At 39.9% G+C, this 20189-nt stretch overlaps 1 protein-coding gene across 5 annotated transcripts in view; it reads left to right on the top strand.

The window, feature by feature from the left end:
• The window catches only part of LOC130916116 (ras-specific guanine nucleotide-releasing factor 1-like), a 103366-nt gene that overhangs the window by 65244 nt on the left and 17933 nt on the right, over positions 1–20189 (top strand). For all 5 annotated transcript variants that reach the window (XM_057836579.1, XM_057836569.1, XM_057836561.1 and 2 more), the window contains 2 exons: positions 10677–11050; positions 14652–14768. In XM_057836579.1, the coding sequence (XP_057692562.1) occupies positions 10677–11050; positions 14652–14768 (491 nt within the window). The remainder of the gene's footprint in view (positions 1–10676; positions 11051–14651; positions 14769–20189) is intronic.

Below are 20189 nucleotides of genomic sequence, written 5' to 3' on the forward strand. Positions count from 1 at the left end.
AAGCACCTACAGTACACTTCTGGACAAAAATATTGGCACCCCTGCAATTCTCTCAGGTAATGCTCAATTTCTCCCAGAAAATTATTGCAATTACTTTGGTAGTAATATCTTCATTTATTTTGCTTGCAATGAAAAAACACAGAAGAGAATGGGATTGAAAATTAAATCATTATCATTTTACACAAAACTCCGAAAATGGGCCAGACCAGAGTATTGGCACCCTTTGAAAAATCATGTGATGCTTCTGTAATTTGTGTAATTACCAGCATGTGTTACTTACCTGTGGCACATTACAGGTGGTGGCAATAACTAAATCACACTTGCAGCCAGTTAAAATGGATTAAAGTTGACTCAACCTCTGTCCTATGTCCTTGTGTGTACCTCATTGAGCATGGAGAAAATAAAGAAGACCAAAGACCTGTCTGAGAACTTGAGAAGCAAAATTGTGAGGAAGCATGGGCAATCTCAAGGCTACAAGTCCATCTCCAAAGACCTGAATGTTCCTGTGTCTACCGTGCGCAGTGTGATCTATAAGTGTAAAGCCCATGGCACTGTGGCTAACCTCCCTAGATGTGGACGGAAAATAAATATTGATGAGCGATTTCAACGAAAGATTGTGTGGATGGTGTATAAAGAACCTCGACTAACATCCAAACAAGTTCAAGCTGTCCTGTCATCAACTCGTATTATCTATCGGCATCTGAATGAAAAGGGACTCTATGGTAAGATACCCAGGAACACCCCACTTATGACCAAGAGACATAAAAAAGCCAGGCTGGAGTTTGCCAAAACTTACCTGAGAGTCCAAACCGTTTTGGAAGAATATTCTTTGGTCAGATGAGACAATAGTAGAGCTTAAGTTCACGGGGGAAAAAACGAGGCATTCAAAGAAAAGAACATGGTCCCCACAGTCAAACATGGTGGAGGTTCCCTAATGTTTTGGGGTTGCTTTGCTGCCTCTGGCACTGGACTGCTTGACCATGCACATTGCATTATGAAGTCTGAAGACTATCAACAAATTTTGCAGCATAATGTAGGGCCCAGCGTGAGAATGCTGGATCTCTCTCAGAGGTCATGGGTCTTCCAGCAGGACAATGACCCAAAACACACTTCAAAAAGCAATCGAAAATGGTTTGTGAGAAAGTGCTGGAGACTTCTAAAGTGGCCAGCAATGAGTCAAAACCCTTCAAATTTCAGAGACCTGGAGCAGTTGGCCAAAGAAGAATGGTCTAAAACTCCAACAAAGCATTGTAAGAAACTCACTGGTTGTTTTGCAGTTAGTTTGTCTTAAGGTTGTGCTATCAAGTATTAGGCTGAGGGTGCCAATAATTTTGTCCGGCCTGGAGTTTTATGTAAAATGATAATGATTAAATTTAATTTTCATTCTCTTTTGTTTTTTCATTGCAAGCAAAATAAATGAAGCTACTACAACCAAAGCATTGTAATTACAATCATTTTCTGGGAGAAATTGAGCATTATCTGACAGAATTGCAGGGGTGCCAATACTTTAGTGCTATTTTACCTTAACATCTGGTATGCTGTCAACTTCTAGGCGCCACTGCCACAGGTTACTCGCTTTCGTTGTCAACACGACTGTTAACAAAAGGGGAATTTAATTCAATCGTTATTGTTTATGTTAGAATGTAGTGGTTAGTTAGACTCAGCAATAGTTGTTGGTGCTAGACTCTTTTGTCTTTTTGAAAATGTAAATATCGTAAAATGTGTTTCAGTGCAGTAATTAAAAAAAACAAACTCTTGCATCACACATCAATGTTGTTGTGGTTTAAACATTTTCACTCATTTATATGTACTTGTAACATATTGTTTGAATACATAAAAGAACTTGTATATATATTTTTTTTATTGATATATATATTTTTATGCATATTTAGACTGGAAGGGTCAGCCCACCCTGTTATATGGCCTGGACATCTATCGCTGTCAGTCGGACTGGATCATGATCATTCAATGCCAGCCATCCCAGTAAAAATATGCTGTATTCGACATCTATTGCTGTCAACGGCAGTGAAAAACTTAAAACTGGATAACAGAACACTTGTTGCATTCCACCTGACACTAACCTTCATCTTTTTGGAATGCATTAAGGAGCCAAAGTACTGATGGAAAACCTGTGCCAGCAAGGATAAGCATACATGTACATTCCACACTGGAAGGCCAGAGCAAACATTTAAACTTCAACCTCAAACCGTGCGGTCCACACGTTGGAAAAGTCATATACGTCTCTTCCCTTTCTACTGTCCATCTGTGGATGTCAAAGTGAGGTCCAAAAGTGGACCTCACGCACCACTGAGCCCACCCACCTTTCCTTTAAACCTCCTCTCTCTCTCTCTTGCATTTTTATTTCTCTTTCCACAAGTCTGACCATCCCTCTTTCCGCTGCGCTGTCGCCATGACAACCCTTTACTTTGCTGCAGGACCCCACCCTCTCCTTATCCTTTTGTACCCTCCCTGCCTCCCTCACCCCCTCCTCTCATCTGCAGCAGTATTAAATGTTGATGGTGGTGTTTGGTACTTGATCACCTCCCTCCTTTTTGTCTGCAGCTTCCACCCATCCGCGTTCTGTTGGACCCCCTTTGTTTTTCATGACTGCTCTTTCACTTTCTTAACAAAAAGCAGGAGCAATGCCTCCCACCCCTTCATATACAGCAGTCATCTGTGTGGAGGAATCCACATCCACTGTGTCAGTGACTCCAACTTACCTCTCCCACCTTACCGCTCTCTCGCCATCTCATTGGGCCTCCCTTGGTCTGGTTGCTGTTGGCAGCGCCAGTGCCTTCTAACGCTGTCACTTGACAGGCTATTTATAGGCGTTCAGAGGGGGTGGCTCACAGTGCAAGTAGGATGTTGTCTTAAACAATGTTGCTCCGACAAAATAAAAAAATAATAATACAAGAAGAAGCTGGGGTTCCCAAATGACCCAGATGTTGCTTTCAAATGTGCTCCCTCTGCATCAGTGTTGGTTTTAGCAGCTCTTTTAGTTTTGTCTCTTAGTCTTTTGGACAAAAATACTTACAGTGGGGGAAATAAGTATTTAGTCAACCATCAATTGTGCAAGTTCTCCTACTTGAAAAGATTAGAGAGGCCTGTAATTGTCAACGTGGGTAAGCCTCAACCATGAGAGACAGAATGTGAAAAAAAAACAGAAAATCACATTGTTTGATTTTTAAAGAATTTATTTCCAAATTAGAATGGAAAATAAGTATTTGGTCACCTACAAACAAGCAATATTTCTGGCTGTCAAAGAGGTCAAACTTCTTCTAACAAGGTCTAACGAGACTCCACTTGTTGCCTGTATTAATGGCACCTGTTTTAACTCATTATCGGGCTAACAGACACCTGTCCACAACCTCAGTCAGTGACACTCCAAACTACACTATGGCCAAGACCAAAGAGCTGTCGAAGGACACCAGAGACAAAATTGTAGACCTGCACCAGGCTGGGAAGACTGAATCTGCAATAGGTAAAACGCTTGGTGTAAAGAAATCAACTGTGGGAGCAATTATTTGAAAATGGAAGACATACAAGACCACTGATATTCTCCCTCGATCTGGGGCTCCATGCAAGATCTCACCCTGTGGCGTCAAAATGATAACAACAGCGGTGAGAAAAATCCCAGAACCACACGGGGGGACCTAGTGAATGACCTACAGAGAGTTGGGACCACAGTAACAAAGGCTACTATCAGTAACACAACGCACCGCCAGGGACTCAAATCCTGCACTGCCAGACGTGTCCCCCTGCTAAAGAAAGTACATGTCCAGGCCCGTCTGTGGTTCGCTAGAGATTAAAAAGATAGAGGAGTAGATCAAGATGGCGCCCCTGTGTTTGGCTGGCCGTCTCACTCTGCTCGATTTATTGTTATTTACCCTGTATTTGCTATTTGTCATACGGACAGTGTCACCGCTTCATGTGTACGATCGCCTGACGCTTTTTAATATCTGTGACACGTTGGAAAAGTTGCCGTTCAATGGCTATAATCACTCAAAGTCACCGCCGCCTTTTCTGGCGTTTTTACCACCACATTTACGGCGCCTTCCTTGTTGGTTGCCACGTACCTACCGCCGCCGGAGGCGTGGAAAGCGGGGAGGAATTGCTGTCAAATTGAAAGCCTACCTGGCGTCCTATCGCTGCGATCGCCATCATCTACCGGCTAGACCCCCGACTGTCTTCAAGGGATATGATCTACGGAATTCCTTGGAGTTCCGTTATCGGTGGCTTCAACTGACTCAACGGGACTTCGGGACGCTACTTCCGCGTTGTCGGCCGGTGAGGCTCTCTCTGCGGGGCTCTGTGCCGGGGAACCTTCGCCCGCTCCGCGGCCCCACCCCCCCGGCTGAGCGATCCCTGGTTCACTCAGCGCTGATTAACACAAGGTCCCTTACGAATAAGACGTTTATCTTGAATGACTTTTTTTCGGAACATCATTTGGATTTCCTTTTTCTAACGGAGACCTGGTTGAAACCAGGTGAATACAGCGCCTTTTCGGAGCTCCTCCCATCCGGCTGCTGTTTTTTCAACACCCCGCGAGCGACTGGCCGTGGTGGCGGCCTGGCTGTTGTATTCAAGGACAATTTTAGATGCAGGCCAATAACTGCTCATAATTATTCAAGTTTTGAACTGCAGTTATTCTCTATCGGGCTTTCTCCCCCATTGCTTTGTGCCACAATATATCGCCCCCCTGGTTCTAACAAGGATTTTATCCCGGAGTTTTCTGAGTTTTTATCAGATTTTATTCCAAATTTTGGCAGGGTTTTAATTTGCGGGGATTTTAATATCCATGTCTGCTGCTCTGCTAATCAGCTGGCAAATGAGTTTAAAGGACTTCTGGACTCATTTGGCCTCACCCAGTCTGTGAGTGCCCCAACTCATGAGCAAGGTCACACCCTGGATTTGGTGATTTCACTTGGGCTTTCAGTCTCCATCACAGAAATTGTGGATACTGCTATCTCGGACCACCTTCCCATCATTTTCGACTTTTCTGCCCTTTTTTCTGCCGGAAAGCCAATATCTCCAGCCTGCTACCGACGACGCATTACTCCATCCACATCAGGAGAGTTTGTGGCTGCTTTTGGAGACTTACAGCAGCATCCTGGCGCCGCGCTGCCTTCTCCTCTTTGCTCCGACAGTCTTCTCTCCATTTTCCATTCCACTTGCACTGCTGTCTTAGACTCCATTGCCCCTCTACGGCAAAAAAGCTCCAAACCCAAAGCCGCTCCATGGTTTAACGACAATACCCGCCTGCTCAGGCAAAAATGCAGGCGTGCTGAACGCCAGTGGAAAAAGGACAAACTCCATGTTTCTCTGGGATTGCTGAGGGACACCTTAGCTGCCTACCAGGAGGCCATAAAACAGGCCAAGTCTAGTTATTTATCTACCATTATAAATAACAGCTCCAGTCATCCAAGACTCCTTTTTAACACTATTGATTCTGTTTTAAACCCACAACCCACTGTTTTAACTGATGTGTCAGTTGCCAAATGTGAAGAGTTTCTCAACTTCTTTCAAAACAAGGTCTCTTCAGTTAGGCAAAATGTCTGCAACTCTGGTTTCTCATCCGATAACGTACGTCCTTCAGAACTGCTCAATGCCTTTGAGCAATTTGAGCATATTTCATTGTCAACTCTCACCGAAATAGTTAGTGGCATGAAACCCACTAACTGTCCATTAGACGTAATACCAGCTAGCCTTCTAAAGGAAGTCTTTAGTTGCCTTGGATCAAGTCTGCTGTCCCTCATAAACACCTCTCTCAGTTCCGGTTCTGTCCCAGCTGCCTTCAAACAGGCTGTAGTCAGACCCCTTCTTAAAAAACCCCATCTCGACTCCTCTGTGCTGTCCAATTTTAGACCTGTCTCTCACTTGTCTTTCCTTTCCAAAGTTTTAGAAAAAGTTGTTTTTATTCAATTGCAAACCTTCTTAGAGACGAATTCCACCCTTGACAAGTTCCAATCAGGTTTTAGGTCCAGACACAGCACTGAGTCAGCATTGTTAAAAGTTCATAACGACATTGCTCTTTCTGTGGATAATGGAAACCCGGCTATCCTTGTTTTACTGGACCTCACAGCAGCATTCGATACAGTTGACCATTCAGTCCTTGTATCTCGTTTAGAACGTTTCATAGGTATCCGTGGTAACGCTTTAAAATGGTTTAAATCGTATTTACAACATAGAACATTCTCGGTAATGATTGGGGAATTTTCCTCCTCACAATCTTCTCTGTCTTGCGGGGTACCGCAAGGCTCTATTTTAGGGCCTGTTCTTTTTGCGCTTTATCTCCTACCTTTAGGATCAATTATAAAAAAACATAATATCACTTTTCATTTTTATGCTGATGACCTGCAGCTTTATCTGCCCCTGAGACCTAACAAAAAAACTGCTCTTGCTAAATTGATGGAGTGCATATCTGATGTGAAGCAGTGGCTTGCACAAAACTTTTTACACCTTAACGAGAGCAAAACTGAATTTATTACTTTTGGCACACCTTCCATGATGAAAGCCCTTGAGCCCAACTCTGGTGCTCCGGCTGACATTTTTAAGACGCACGTTAAAAATCTCGGAGTGATATTCGATAGCAGGCTTAACTTTGAAAAGCAGATTAGTTCTGTTGTAAGAGCAAGTTTTTTCCAGCTCCGTCTCTTAGCCAAAGTGAAGCCTTTTCTTAGTCGCCACGACCTTGAAAAAGCAATTCACGCTTTTATAAGTTCAAGGCTGGACTACTGCAATGCACTTTATGTTGGCCTACCCAAGTCCTCGATTTCTCGGCTGCAACTTGTTCAAAATGCTGCTGCTCGATTTTTAACAGGTACACCTAGACGTGAGCATATTACCCCCGTGCTATCATCACTCCACTGGCTTCCAGTCCATTTTAGAATTGATTTCAAACTTTTACTGTTTGTTTTTAATTCTATTTATGGCCAGGCTCCATCATATCTATCGGAAATTTTAACTTTTCGTAACTCTGGCAGAACTCTTCGCTCAACCGGCCAGCTTTTTTTAGATGTTCCGAGGTCAAAACTTAAACAGTGGGGAGACCGATCCTTTGCGGTTGCTGCCCCCAGGCTGTGGAACAGCCTTCCCTCCGAAATCCGCACCACCACGGATGTAGGTCTTTTTAAGTCTCGGCTAAAAACGCACCTTTTTAGACTCGCCTTTTACAAAGATTAGGATAGCCTGGTTTTATTAGCTTAAGGACTTTTTTTTAATGTTTTTCGATTTTATCGGTTTTATTGTTTTACTTGCTGGACTTTTATTGTGATGCGCTCTTTGTTTTACTTTATTTTTTAAATGTCATTGTATAATATTTTCCTGCCTTTTATTTATCTTGAGCCATGTTTTGTTGTAAAGCACTTTGAGGGCCTTTCGGGTTTTTGTAAAGGGCTATATAAATAAATTTGATTGATTGATTGATTGATTTGGATGATCCGGAAGAAGACTGGGAGAATGTGTTATGGTCAGATGAAACCAAAATAGAACTTTTTGGTAGAAACACAGGTTCTTGTGTTTGTAGGAGAAAGAATACTGAATTGCCCCCGAAGAACACCATACCCACTGTGAAGCATGGGGGTGGAAACATCATGCTTTAGGGCTCTTTTTCCACAAAGGGACCAGGACGACTCATCTGTGTAAAGGACAGAATGAATGGGGCCATGTATTGAGAGATTTTGAGTGAAAATCTCCTTCCATCAGCTAGGGCATTGAAGAGGAGACGTGGCTGGGTTTTTCATCATGACAATGATCCCAAACACACAGCCAGGGCAACAAAGGAGTGGCTTCGTAAGAAGCATTTCAAGGTCCTGGAGTGGCCTAGCCAGTCTCCAGATCTCAACCCCATAGAAAATCTGTGGAGGGAGTTGAAAGTCCATGTTGCCCAATGACAGCCCCAAAACATCACTGCTCTAGAGGAGATCTGCATGGAGGAATGGGCCAAAATACCAGCAACAGTGTGTGAAAAACTTGTGAAGAGTTACAGAAAACGTTTGGCCTCCGTTATTGCCAACAAAGGGTACATAACAAAGTATTAAGATGAACTTTTGGTATTGACCAAATACTTATTTTTCACCATGATTTGCAAATAAATTATTTAAAAATCAAACAATGTGATTTTCTGTTTTTTTTTTTTTTTTCCACATTCTGTCTCTCATGGTTGAGGTTTACCCATGTTGACAATTACAGGCCTCTCTAATATTTTCAAGTGGGAGAACTTGCACAATTAGTGGTTGACTAAATACTTATTTGCCCCACTGTAGTAGTCTTAGTCGTATTTTAGTTATTTCAAAATGTGTTCTTCGTCTAGTTTTAGCCAACAAAACTTAGACAATTTTAGTCTAGTTTTATTCAACAATTCTCAAAATGTTTTCGTATATAAACTTCAAAAGTTTTAGTCCATGAATTAATAAATGAAAGGTTTCCAACAATTTCGAATGAACATTAACAGACGAGCGCATAATTGTAGAGTCTACAAGGACATCAATAGCTAGATGATTAATGGATGATCAATCAGCACAGACCTTTTAAGGGATCCACAAATATAAAGACTTGTAGTTCTTACAAGATAAATGTTATTATCAGGTAAAATAATTTGATATGAAAACCCCTCTTGATGTTTTTGTTTTTATATAACTTAGTAAAATTAGTTTAACTAGTAGGTCACCATTGTTGTTGACGTTGCACGGCGGTGACGTCACATGGTTACGCTGCTGGGCTTCCAGAGTAAGACTCTAGCGACATAAACATGTCATCTGTTCAACCCTTTTAATTTGAACCCGAGAGGAACATAAATGAGCATGACAGCCCTGTCGATATTTCACAAAACAAACAGCAAAACCAAAATGAACAGGAAAGACAGGATGAGACGAGACGAGAGTGTGACAAAACTAGTTTTCTGCCAAAATGTGCTACACCGCCGAAACGTCTACAAGAGGCAAATTTGATACCCAAGGTACTACTGTGCGCTTTCAGCTTGTTTTGTTTAGATGCATACAGACAGAACATACTAAAGATGCTTTCCGAAAATACTTAAACGAAGTAATATCAAATAAGGGTGGTTTAAATACGCTACGTGACTAATGTGGTCAACAGATCAACAATCTGCTTTAAAGCTAACACAAGAAAACACAAAGCTTAAAAGTATGGGAGGGAAACACATGCAAAATGTATTTTGAGGCAATGAAAAGGTAATAAAAGACTCAATAGAAACACAAATAGTACTATAATAATAGTAATATAATAATACTTGCCGCTTCTAACCGATGTGCGCATGTGTTGGACATCTCGCCACGTAGAAGGAATTGCAGTAACCCGGTAGTGTTCGTCTAGTGACAGAGACAAACTACGTCATCACCCTGAGTGTCCATTGCGCGTATAAAACATGGCACCCTCCGTAGGTCAAAACAGGTACTAAATGTTATAGATTTTTAATCAAAGGGAATATTTTATGTGTTTCTAATAACATATTTCAGTAAAAGAGAACAAATTTGCCTTATTACAGCCTACAAGTTTTTAAGTCCGATGTTCCCTTTAAAGGCTAAAGCAATATGACATAGCCAAGAAAAGAAAGGAAAACTTACCAAGCAGCACCTGACACATATGTTTATACTAGAGTGCCATGTCCAATTTGGTTGTTCATAATGTTCTGTTGTTGACATTGACAATAAAGACCTATTCTATTCAATTCTATTAAATTCTATTCAATTCTATTCTATTCTATTCTATTCTATTCTATTCTATTCTATTCTATTCTATTCTATTCTATGTGTTTCACAAAAGGAGCCTGGAACAGGCGCATGCTTCAGCCTGTGTGTGAGTCGGAGGGTCAGGGGGGAGGCACAGCACATCACATGAGTGACACAACCAAACACTGCTAAAATGTGTGCTAACTACACATACGATAAGAAAATATCAAACATCGTGAACTTACGACAGAAACCATAGCAAATTTTCGTCTCGTTCTCGTCTCGTCGTATGACAACTGGCATCTATCTCCTTATGTTTTAGTCACTGAAGACACGTTTTTAGCTAGTCAAAAATTGTTCGTTGACAAAATATTTGTCGTTATCGTCATCGTTGACGAAAACAACACTGCTCTGCATACACAAACCACACACAAACGGGCATACATTTATTTATAATTATAATAATAATATATATATATATCATATAATACAATATAATTATATATTGTATCCAGCAATTTTTTTTTAACTATTTTAGATTTGAATGCCCCAAAATCAACAGAAAGTGACCCGCAAATGCCCCGAAACCAACAGGAAGTTACATGAGGAAGTTTACCAACAAGCAGAGCAGAGCATGACCACACAATTTCTCCAGAAATTGTATTTTATGGTTTAGGGGAGAGGTGAAAGAGATCGTTGCCATTCATTCGCAGTCAAACTGATTGAACGTCTAGCACCCGTGAAAGGCAGCCAATGAGTGAAATGAGTGCCGTATAAAGAGTTAAAGGCATGTTTACATTTTACATTGGGTTTGGTTTAGAAGAACTCGACTTCAAACCTATTGAGCATGTTAGGGGTTAACAGATTTTCTGGTAGGTCCTCGCTCAAATCATTAAAAAAAAAAACATGAGAAACTCAAACCTTTAAGTAAGTCTACGCATAACGAATAAAACCATAGATATTTAAATAAGATTTCTCTCCTTGCAGTGCCCTCGAGCTCTTCTTTGCCAGCAGCCAGAACAACAAACTTCTTTACGGCGAGCCGCCCACGTCGCCACGCGCCAGCCGCAAATTCTCGTCGCCTCCGCCGCTCGCCATCAGCAAGACGTCGTCACCCAACCGTCGCCGCAAGCTCTCACTCAACATTCCCATCATCACAGGGGGCAAAGCTCTGGACCTGGCCGCGCTCAGCTGCTCCCCTAATGGTTATGCGAGCATGCACACTGCCATGTCCCCCTTTGGGAAGACCACCCTGGACATCAACAAGCTGTTTGTGTCCAGCACCATGGCTAGCAAGATTCCAGATGAGGGAGAAACCAAAGTTGAAAGCAAGGCTGATGAGCCTATGCTTAACAAGCAAGGTCAGATTGCTAGTGTTGTCTTGCAATTATATACTGCAAGTGGTCATGACAATATTCATCAACTTTCTTTTGAAACATGGTAAGAACTGTCCAACAAATCACATTACTTTTGTACTATATTTGAAGTATTTTTTCTTTATTAGGGTAATAGAGCAAAGAGCTTAGGATTTTTCATTATTTTCATGTTACCCATAGGCAGAGTTTGCCTTTTGTGGCGGAGGAGTAAAAACATGTTGATGACCCGGAAATGTAGTGTCAGCAATAGAATTAAGTTACAAGATATACAGTGCCTTGCAAAAGTATTCGGCCCCCTTGAATCTTGCAACCTTTCGCCACATTTCAGGCTTCAAACATAAAGATATGAAATTTAATTTTTTTGTCAAGAATCAACAACAAGTGGGACACAATCGTGAAGTGGAACAACATTTATTGGATAATTTAAACTTTTTTAACAAATAAAAAACTGAAAAGTGGGGCGTGCAATATTATTCGGCCCCTTTACTTTCAGTGCAGCAAACTCACTCCAGAAGTTCAGTGAGGATCTCTGAATGATCCAATGTTGTCCTAAATGACCGATGATGATAAATAGAATCCACCGGTGTGTAATCAAGTCTCCGTGTAAATGCACCTGCTCTGTGATAGTCTCAGGATTCTGTTTAAAGTGCAGAGAGCATTATGAAAACCAAGGAACACACCAGGCAGGTGCGAGATACTGTTGTGGAGAAGTTTAAAGCCGGATTTGGATACAAAAAGATTTCCCAAGCTTTAAACATCTCAAGGAGCACTGTGCAAGCCATCATATTGAAATGGAAGGAGCATCAGACCACTGCAAATCTACCAAGACCCGGCCGTCCTTCCAAATTTTCTTCTCAAACAAGGAGAAAACTGATCAGAGATGCAGCCAAGAGGCCCATGATCACTCTGGATGAACTGCAGAGATCTACAGCTGAGGTGGGAGAGTCTGTCCATAGGACAACAATCAGTCGTACACTGCACAAATCTGGCCTTTATGGAAGAGTGGCAAGAAGAAAGCCATTTCTCAAAGATATCCATAAAAAGTCTCGTTTAAAGTTTGCCACAAGCCACCTGGGAGACACACCAAACATGTGGAAGAAGGTGCTCTGGTCAGATGAACCCAAAATTGAACTTTTTGGCCACAATGCAAAACGATATGTTTGGCGTAAAAGCAACACAGCTCATCACCCTGAACACACCATCCCCACTGTCAAACATGGTGGTGGCAGCATCATGGTTTGGGCCTGCTTTTCTTCAGCAGGGACAGGAAAGATGGTTAAAATTGACGGGAAGATGGATGCAGCCAAATACAGGAACATTCTGGAAGAAAACCTGTTGGTATCTGCACAAGACCTGAGACTGGGACGGAGATTTATCTTCCAAAAGGACAATGATCCAAAACATAAAGCCAAATCTACAATGGAATGGTTCAAAAATAAACATATCCAGGTGTTAGAATGGCCAAGTCAAAGTCCAGACCTGAATCCAATGGAGAATCTGTGGAAAGAGCTGAAGACTGCTGTTCACAAACACTCTCCATCCAACCTCACTGAATTCGAGCTGTTTTGCAAGGAAGAATGGGCAAGAATGTCAGTCTCTCGATGTGCAAAACTGATAGAAACATACCCCAAGCGACTTGCAGCTGTAATTGGAGCAAAAGGTGGCGCTACAAAATATTAACGCAAGGGGGCCGAATAATATTGCACGCCCCACTTTTCAGTTTTTTATTTGTTAAAAAAGTTTAAATTATCCAATAAATTTTGTTCCACTTCAGGATTGTGTCCCACTTGTTGTTGATTCTTGACAAAAAATAAAAATTCTATATCTTTATGTTTGAAGCCTGAAATGTGGCGAAAGGTTGCAAGGTTCAAGGGGGCCGAATACTTTTGCAAGGCACTGTATGTTTGGTTAGTAGTTTAGCCCATGCTCGTACATACTGGCATCCCAGCTGTGTGTGTGAGCGTGCACGTTTTTCTGTCTTATCTAGTGGAAAAGTACATGTCGCATCCTTTTTGACTGAATATTCCAGCCAGAATCTGTCCTCGGGGGGTTTTGGTTAAGCAAAGCAAATGGCCGTCTCTTCTGTGCTAGTCGTATAATGTGTTCGCAAAATAATTTTGACCCATTATTTTTTTGTGTTCATTTCATTCATTTTTGTTGTTGGTTTTATTGCTTTACAACATTTACAGACAAGATTTTACTGGCAAAGTCTTAATGCAATGACATTTTCGGCCACTGAGGCATACCCCCGTCCCCCCGGCACCTCCTTAATCTCCGTGTATGGTGTTACCCACTAGCGGATAGGTGTTAAACTGAAGGCCCACGGGCCCGATCCAACCCGCCACATCATTTTGTGTGGCCCGCGAAAGTAAATCATATGCAGTGCCTTTTTGACATTTTTTTTTTTTTTTTTTGTGACAATGAAATTTATATAGTTTGTCATCCTCAATGAAGGATAAAGGACTGAAAAATCGGAACATTGGTTTTTTTTCCCCCCTTAGAAAAAAAAAAAAAAAACATTTCAGAGAGTATTTCCTTTTTTCTTTTTTAAAATTTAAAACAAAAAACATTTTTAAAGTTTTCCCCTTTTTAATGAAAATGTTAATACATTTTTAAAGTAAAAACTAAAACTATTCTCTGAATTTTCCTTTATATTAAAAAAAATATATATTAGAAAAGTAAATGGAAAGGGAATATTTTTTATTGTTTTTTTTTTTTTCGGTTAAAAACATATTGGATACTTTTCATTTAAAAAAAAAAAATATACTACATATATGAGAAATATTTTGAAATAAGAGGCTCAAAAAAAAAAAGAGGATTTCCAATATTTTTAGGTGAACTGTATGTCTAAAAAATGAATCAACCACCAAAATAGTTTTAGTTTCAATTAGTCATGGCAGCCCTAATGCTCCACTAAACTTTAAAGCCTAAAGCTAACCATACCTCTGATGTGGCCTATGACAAAGATGAGTTTTCAACCCCCAACCACCCCAGGAATAGTTGACGAAATTTTTTTCGGCTTCTATTTTCAAAACAACGTATGAAGACTACTCCAAAATGGGGCCATTTTGCACCTAAAATTTGACTAAATGCAAGTAGGTTTTTCATCTACTTGCACCTGTGGACCTTATTTTAGCTGATTTGAAAGAAGAAAAAAAATATATATATATATATATATATATATATATATATATATATATATATATTTTTATTTTTTTTTTTGTCCATACAAACATGTATTTTTTTAAAAGCACTATTTACTGAAGGATAAAAAATGTGATATATTGAAAATTTGGACCTTGACTTAGAGCAGAAAGTGAAGACAGTCATTTATTCTTTTGAAGCTGAATTATCCTTATTCACTGGAGGTGAAGCTGTGAAGAGAAATCCTGTCAATAATTTAAGTTGTAAATAGTTTCTTTGTGAAGAATGCGCCTCATAAAACCAGTTCATTTTTAGTAGTAGTAGTTGTTGTTATCAGGGCTTTTGCATCTAAAGGGACTGGGTGTCAAACATATTTTTTTTTTTAAAAACGGATGAATGGCATATATTAATTTAACAACTAATCCTTTGGTCATTGATCCAGAGCTGTCAGTCAGAGAGGAATGTGACGAAGAACCATGTCAGAGTGACGAGACTGAAGCGGAGATGTCTCCTCCCAAGTCACCGTCGACACCCAAGAACGTCAAGTCAAAAAATTGTGGTACGTCTCTCAGCCAGTAACACAATTTACAACTCATTTTAATACACAGGTATGTTTTTTTAACGACTATTCCTTCCTTTTCTGAATTGTGACTTTATATTATGTGATTCATCCTTCCTTTTTATTACAGATGACATTCATAAAATGACTATAAAACTTTTTCCTGGCAGCATTAGGGCTTAATTTAATGAAAATAACAATGTCACAACTGTTCATTGGAATGCTAAACAACTGCCAAGCAATCATTGGCTGAGGAGATGCACATTATATTTTTGTAATTGCCCAGCTTTTATCAGTAATATAGAACAGAGTTTTCTAATCGTTATTAAACCGTTACAAGATCATAAAAATGTTACAAAAAGCCAAGACAAAAATGTCGTAAAATGTTGACTTAATATTATACCTGATTAGAGGTGGGTAGAGTAGCCAAAAATTTTACTCAAGTAAGAGTAGCGTTACAGCTAAATAATATTACTCAAGTAAAAGTAAAAGTAGTCATCCAAAAATTTACTCAAGTACAAGTAAATAAGTATTTGTTGAAAAGAATACTCAAGTCATGAGTAACATTGTTAGTAACTGCTTACAAAGTATTTTTTTTTTTTTTTTTAACAATGATGCATTTTTCTATCAGCAAAACTTCATCCATATGTACTATTATTAGTATACTGTACTATAATCTATTACACATTAGCCTGAAAAGATGACAGAAAAGTCACTGAATTCAGACCAGAACAACACTATGAAACATGGAGTAAAACAGTGGAGAAAAAAAGCATTCTTACCTCTGATTGGTATAAAGTTATGATGTTATCTTGTTAATTTTACACATCTCATTGGTGAAACTAAGACAGCCACTGTCGACATCCCTGGCAAGAATAAAGTCAATATGTAGAATAAAGGGGGAAAATATAATGACTCTAGTGAAGCCCAAAGTAGCGGAGTAAGAGTATTGTTTCTTCTTCACAAATCTATCCAAGTAAAAGTAAAAAGTATTGCGTAGTAAAACTACTCTGACCCCAGTAATACACCAGGCATGTCTACGGTGCGACAACGCTGGCGCCGCGTCAACGCAGTGAAATGCAGCCGTTAAAGTCAATCAGCCAGTGCACACCAGCTGCAGTGCGGCTGCGTTTTAAACGCGTCCTAGAAACAGTTCTAGAAACGGTTCAACGCGTCGCACTCGAAAAGAACGGCAGAGTTTATTATTTGATGTAAGACGCGACCCTCCTGTGTCAGTACTACTGGGTAGAATCGGGATTCATTGACGCATTTCATTTGTAAAATACAGTGTATCACAAAAGTGAGTACACCCCTCGCATTTCTGCAGATATTTAAGTATATCTTTTCATGGGACAACAGTGACAAAATGACACTTTGACACAATGAAAAGTAGTCTGTGTACAGCTTATATAACAGAGTTAATTTATTTTCCCTTCAAAATAACTCGAAATACAGCCATTAATATCTAAACCCCTGGCAACAAAAGTGAGTGACCATGTTCTATGGTCTGATGAGATGGGCGGGCTTTCTTGTGTTCCGTCTTCAGAAGAGGCTTCCTCCTGGGGTGACAGCCATGCACACCAATTTGATTTTGAGTGTGGCGTATGGTCTGAGCACAAACAGGCTGACCCCCCACCTCTTCAATCTCTGCAGCAATGCTGACAACACTCCTGTAATGAGTCACATGACATTTTGGAGGGAAAATGACAAGCAGTACTCGATTTGGACATTTAAGGATGTACGTTTTTTCATAGGGATGTACTCACTTTTGTTGCCAGGGGTTTAGATAGTAATGACTCTATTTTGAGTTATTTTGAGGGGGAAATAAATGAACTCTATTATATAAGCTGCACACAGACTACTTTTCATTGTGTCAAAGTGTCATTTTGTCAGTGTTGTCCCATGAAAAGACATACATAAATATCTGCAGAAGTGTGAGGGGTGTACCCTAATTTTTGGACTATAAGTCGCTACTTTTTTCTCTCACTTTGAATCCTGCGGCTTATAGTCCAGTGCGGCTTATTCGTTGATTTATTTGTTTGGGTTAATAGATAGAACTTTATTTGACAGCGGCGTCATAAGACTGCCATAAGACCGCCATAATTAGGACATGACACTAACATGAGCATTAATGAATGCTTATGACAGATGTCATTAAGTGTCATCCAGCAAATTATATCACCAACTCCATTTATGTCAATCCTGGATCTTTTACATCATTTCAAAGTGAAATAATTTGACATCTGTCATAACCATTCATTAATTCTCATGGCAGTGTCATGTCATAATAATGATAGTTTTATGAAAGTCTTATAGCGCCACTGTCAAATAAAGTAGCTAACTAGCAATTAATGAAACAACTGGAACAGTAACTGAAGAAATATTTAGCACAGAACATGAATTTTGATATTTACATATGCAGAGCTGCAATGCATGCAAGGAGGCATGTTGGACGACAACAATGTTGACAGCAGGTGGCGTCACAGGTTGACTATCTCCCCCAAGTGGTCAGTGATGGCAAAATGATGCTTCCTGAATGGCAGACCGCAAGCAACATGTCACTTCAGCTCATTAATATTCATGACGTTAGCTACTGTTGCTAAGGGGGGACATACCACCGTTTGTCCCTAATAGGAAATGAATGGAAATCGTGAACGAAGGAGATGTTTACAGAGCTAAACCTACCAATTCTCTCCGAAAATGATGTGCCTGGTGCCAAATTCACTGGCAAAGATGTGGAAGAACATAAAAATGTTCAGTTAAAGAGATGGCTTGAGTGTCGAAGGCTGAAAAAAACAAAAAAAACGACCCGACCTAAGCATAGCCTTAGCTTTTTTATCGACGCGACTGACAATGACATTCTCCTGTTTCAACAAGTTATCCTTTACCATCAGCCCTGTCTTTCTTATATATCCTCTGGTTGTCCTACGGCTCTGACCGTTCTTGGGGGTAATTTAGTTAGCTTTGTGTAGCGATCGCAAATGCTACTCAGTGACAGCCAACGAACACTTTTAATTTTTTCATTGATAACAAATCTTAATTCTCTAATTTAGTTACACTTCCACCTTACTAAAGTTGTTTTTTTTTTCAGCAGAAAAGGTAACAGTGGCAGTCAGATACCATTGTAATTCTTTTCAGGTCATTCATTGTCAGACAGAAGCAGTACGGCACAACGTTACACTAAAAAAATAAGTAAAAAATATCAAGTTGGCTTACCTCTTTGTCCTCTGAAAGACCATTCCAACCCAACAAAATGTTTACTGCATATGAAATGTGAATGGATTCACCGAGCTGGTGTTAAAGTCCGCGCAAGTTGATTCGGTCTTCACATTTTTTCCTCCCGAGTTCTTGGTTTCCGGAAACGTATGAAGAAAACATCCTTCATGTGTCGTAATGTCTAGAGTCGTTTCTACAAGTTCCAAAAAAGCAATGCGTGATCGACATGTTCGTTTTTGAAAGATTACCGACGAAAAGTAGCACAAATTACGTTGTTTCTATGCGAGGGCGGGTCTATAATGTCCCACTTCAGCTTTACTTCCGCTTTACGATGCGACGTCACGGTCTAAAAATAGCATGCGTGCGGTACGACATTAATGAAGCTTTGGAGCCAGCGGTTCATTTGGTTTTATGACAGACTTATGATGCCGCTGTCAAATAAAGTGTTACCGGTTAATATCTTTTGGTGTAAAGATCCCATTCTACATTGAGCACAGCTGCAGCTTATAGTTCAGAAATTACGGTACTCACTTTTGTAATACACAGTACATGTTGAAATCTTTGTATTTGGGATTGCTTTTCTTTTTAGCAAAGGAAAAGCTTTCTTTCAGAAGGAAAGCCGACCAATATGCAAGGTCTGAAAGGCAAATAGTTGTTGTATTATTATCTTTAAATACCCGCTACTCTCACGCGATCTTGCAGTCCTCGCGTGAACCGATCGAGCCACTCCACAGACGCTCTGCTTGTAAAAAACGTCCCATCGAAATTGGGGGCGAGCGTCAGTGGTGCGTTTACGCTTCGGCATCGCTGATGCGCCATAGACGTGCCTGGTGTATTACCGGGGTTAGAAATAAAAAAAAAATTAACAAATTACTCAAGTAAGTGTAATGGAGTAAATGCAGGGGTGAAAGTGGGCCAGAACGGTCAGGAACGCAGTTCCGGTATAAGATTCAGGGCCAGAACGCAGTTCCGGTATAAGATTCAGGGCCGGAATGCAGTTCCGGTACACGGTGCTTTGATTCCGAAAATATGACGGCAACTGTCAAAACGCTATGTAAAAAAAAAAAAAAATTGCTAAGCTGCCACAAATGCATTTCATCTCCAAGAAGAAAACAATCTACCAATATCAGATTTACATACACAAGTGTTAACAACAAGCATAATAAAGTGCTTGTGTAGCGTAATCCATTTCTACCAATATTTATTATCTATCTTATTCCACGGACGGCATGGAGGTTTCCCCAGCTGCTGCAGTTATCGGAGTCTGACGATGGATGATAAGTCATGTCAATGTGCGAATACACATGGCAAAGCAAAACGCCTGAACTCATTTATCTGTTCAATTGGCTGTCATACTGACATGTGATCAGCAGAGATAGTTGGCTCTGATTGGTTCAAATGTGCATGTTTTCTGGAACAGCAAAAGAAAAAAAAAAGGTTGTTGAATTGATGCGACAAAAAAGGGCAATACAACATAAAATGGATTATATCTTTAAGAGCAACCAAAGAGTTGTGGAGGCTAATTTATCATATTTAGTTTTATTTGCTCTGATGAGGAGGTTCAGAACATCTTAGCTGTCAGTGTGCACTTCAGACTTAAATTTATTCATATATGTTAGGCTACTTATTAATTTGCTTATGATAAAAAAAAAAAGTCAATGTTTGTGCGATCTTCAAAATATATTCCATATCAGTCTACATTTGTACTTATTTTTCAAATGTATGTTACTTATATCTTTGATATTAAAAAAAAAATAAAATGTAAATGTTTACAGTAACTTCAATTTCAATATACATTCTATGTTCTTAAGTACTGATAGTTAAAATTGAGATTTGGTATTTAGTATGTGAGGAAATGAGGGAAAATAAAAATTAGGAGATGGAGGTTGGGGTTAACGCTGTTTTTGTTAACTTTTATTTTGCAAATCATTGAAAAAATGCAATTTTGAATGAAAATCAGTTTTTGTATGTTATAGAAATAACCGTGCCAAAACAGTTTTCTTCGCATTTCAGTAGCTTAAGTGTTTTGCCCCCCCCCCCACACACACACACACACGAAAATTAAATAAAACATTTATAGATAAATAAAATTTCTGGCTCCATGGCGACCTTCACGTCAGGGAGTTCCGGCAAAAAATTCTAGCCATTTTCACCCCTGAGTAAATGTAACGCGTTACTAGCCATCTCTGTATCTGAGCCTGTTTA

Source organism: Corythoichthys intestinalis, chromosome 1 (genome assembly GCF_030265065.1).
Source record: "Corythoichthys intestinalis isolate RoL2023-P3 chromosome 1, ASM3026506v1, whole genome shotgun sequence".
NCBI classification, from domain to species: Eukaryota; Metazoa; Chordata; class Actinopteri; order Syngnathiformes; family Syngnathidae; genus Corythoichthys; species Corythoichthys intestinalis.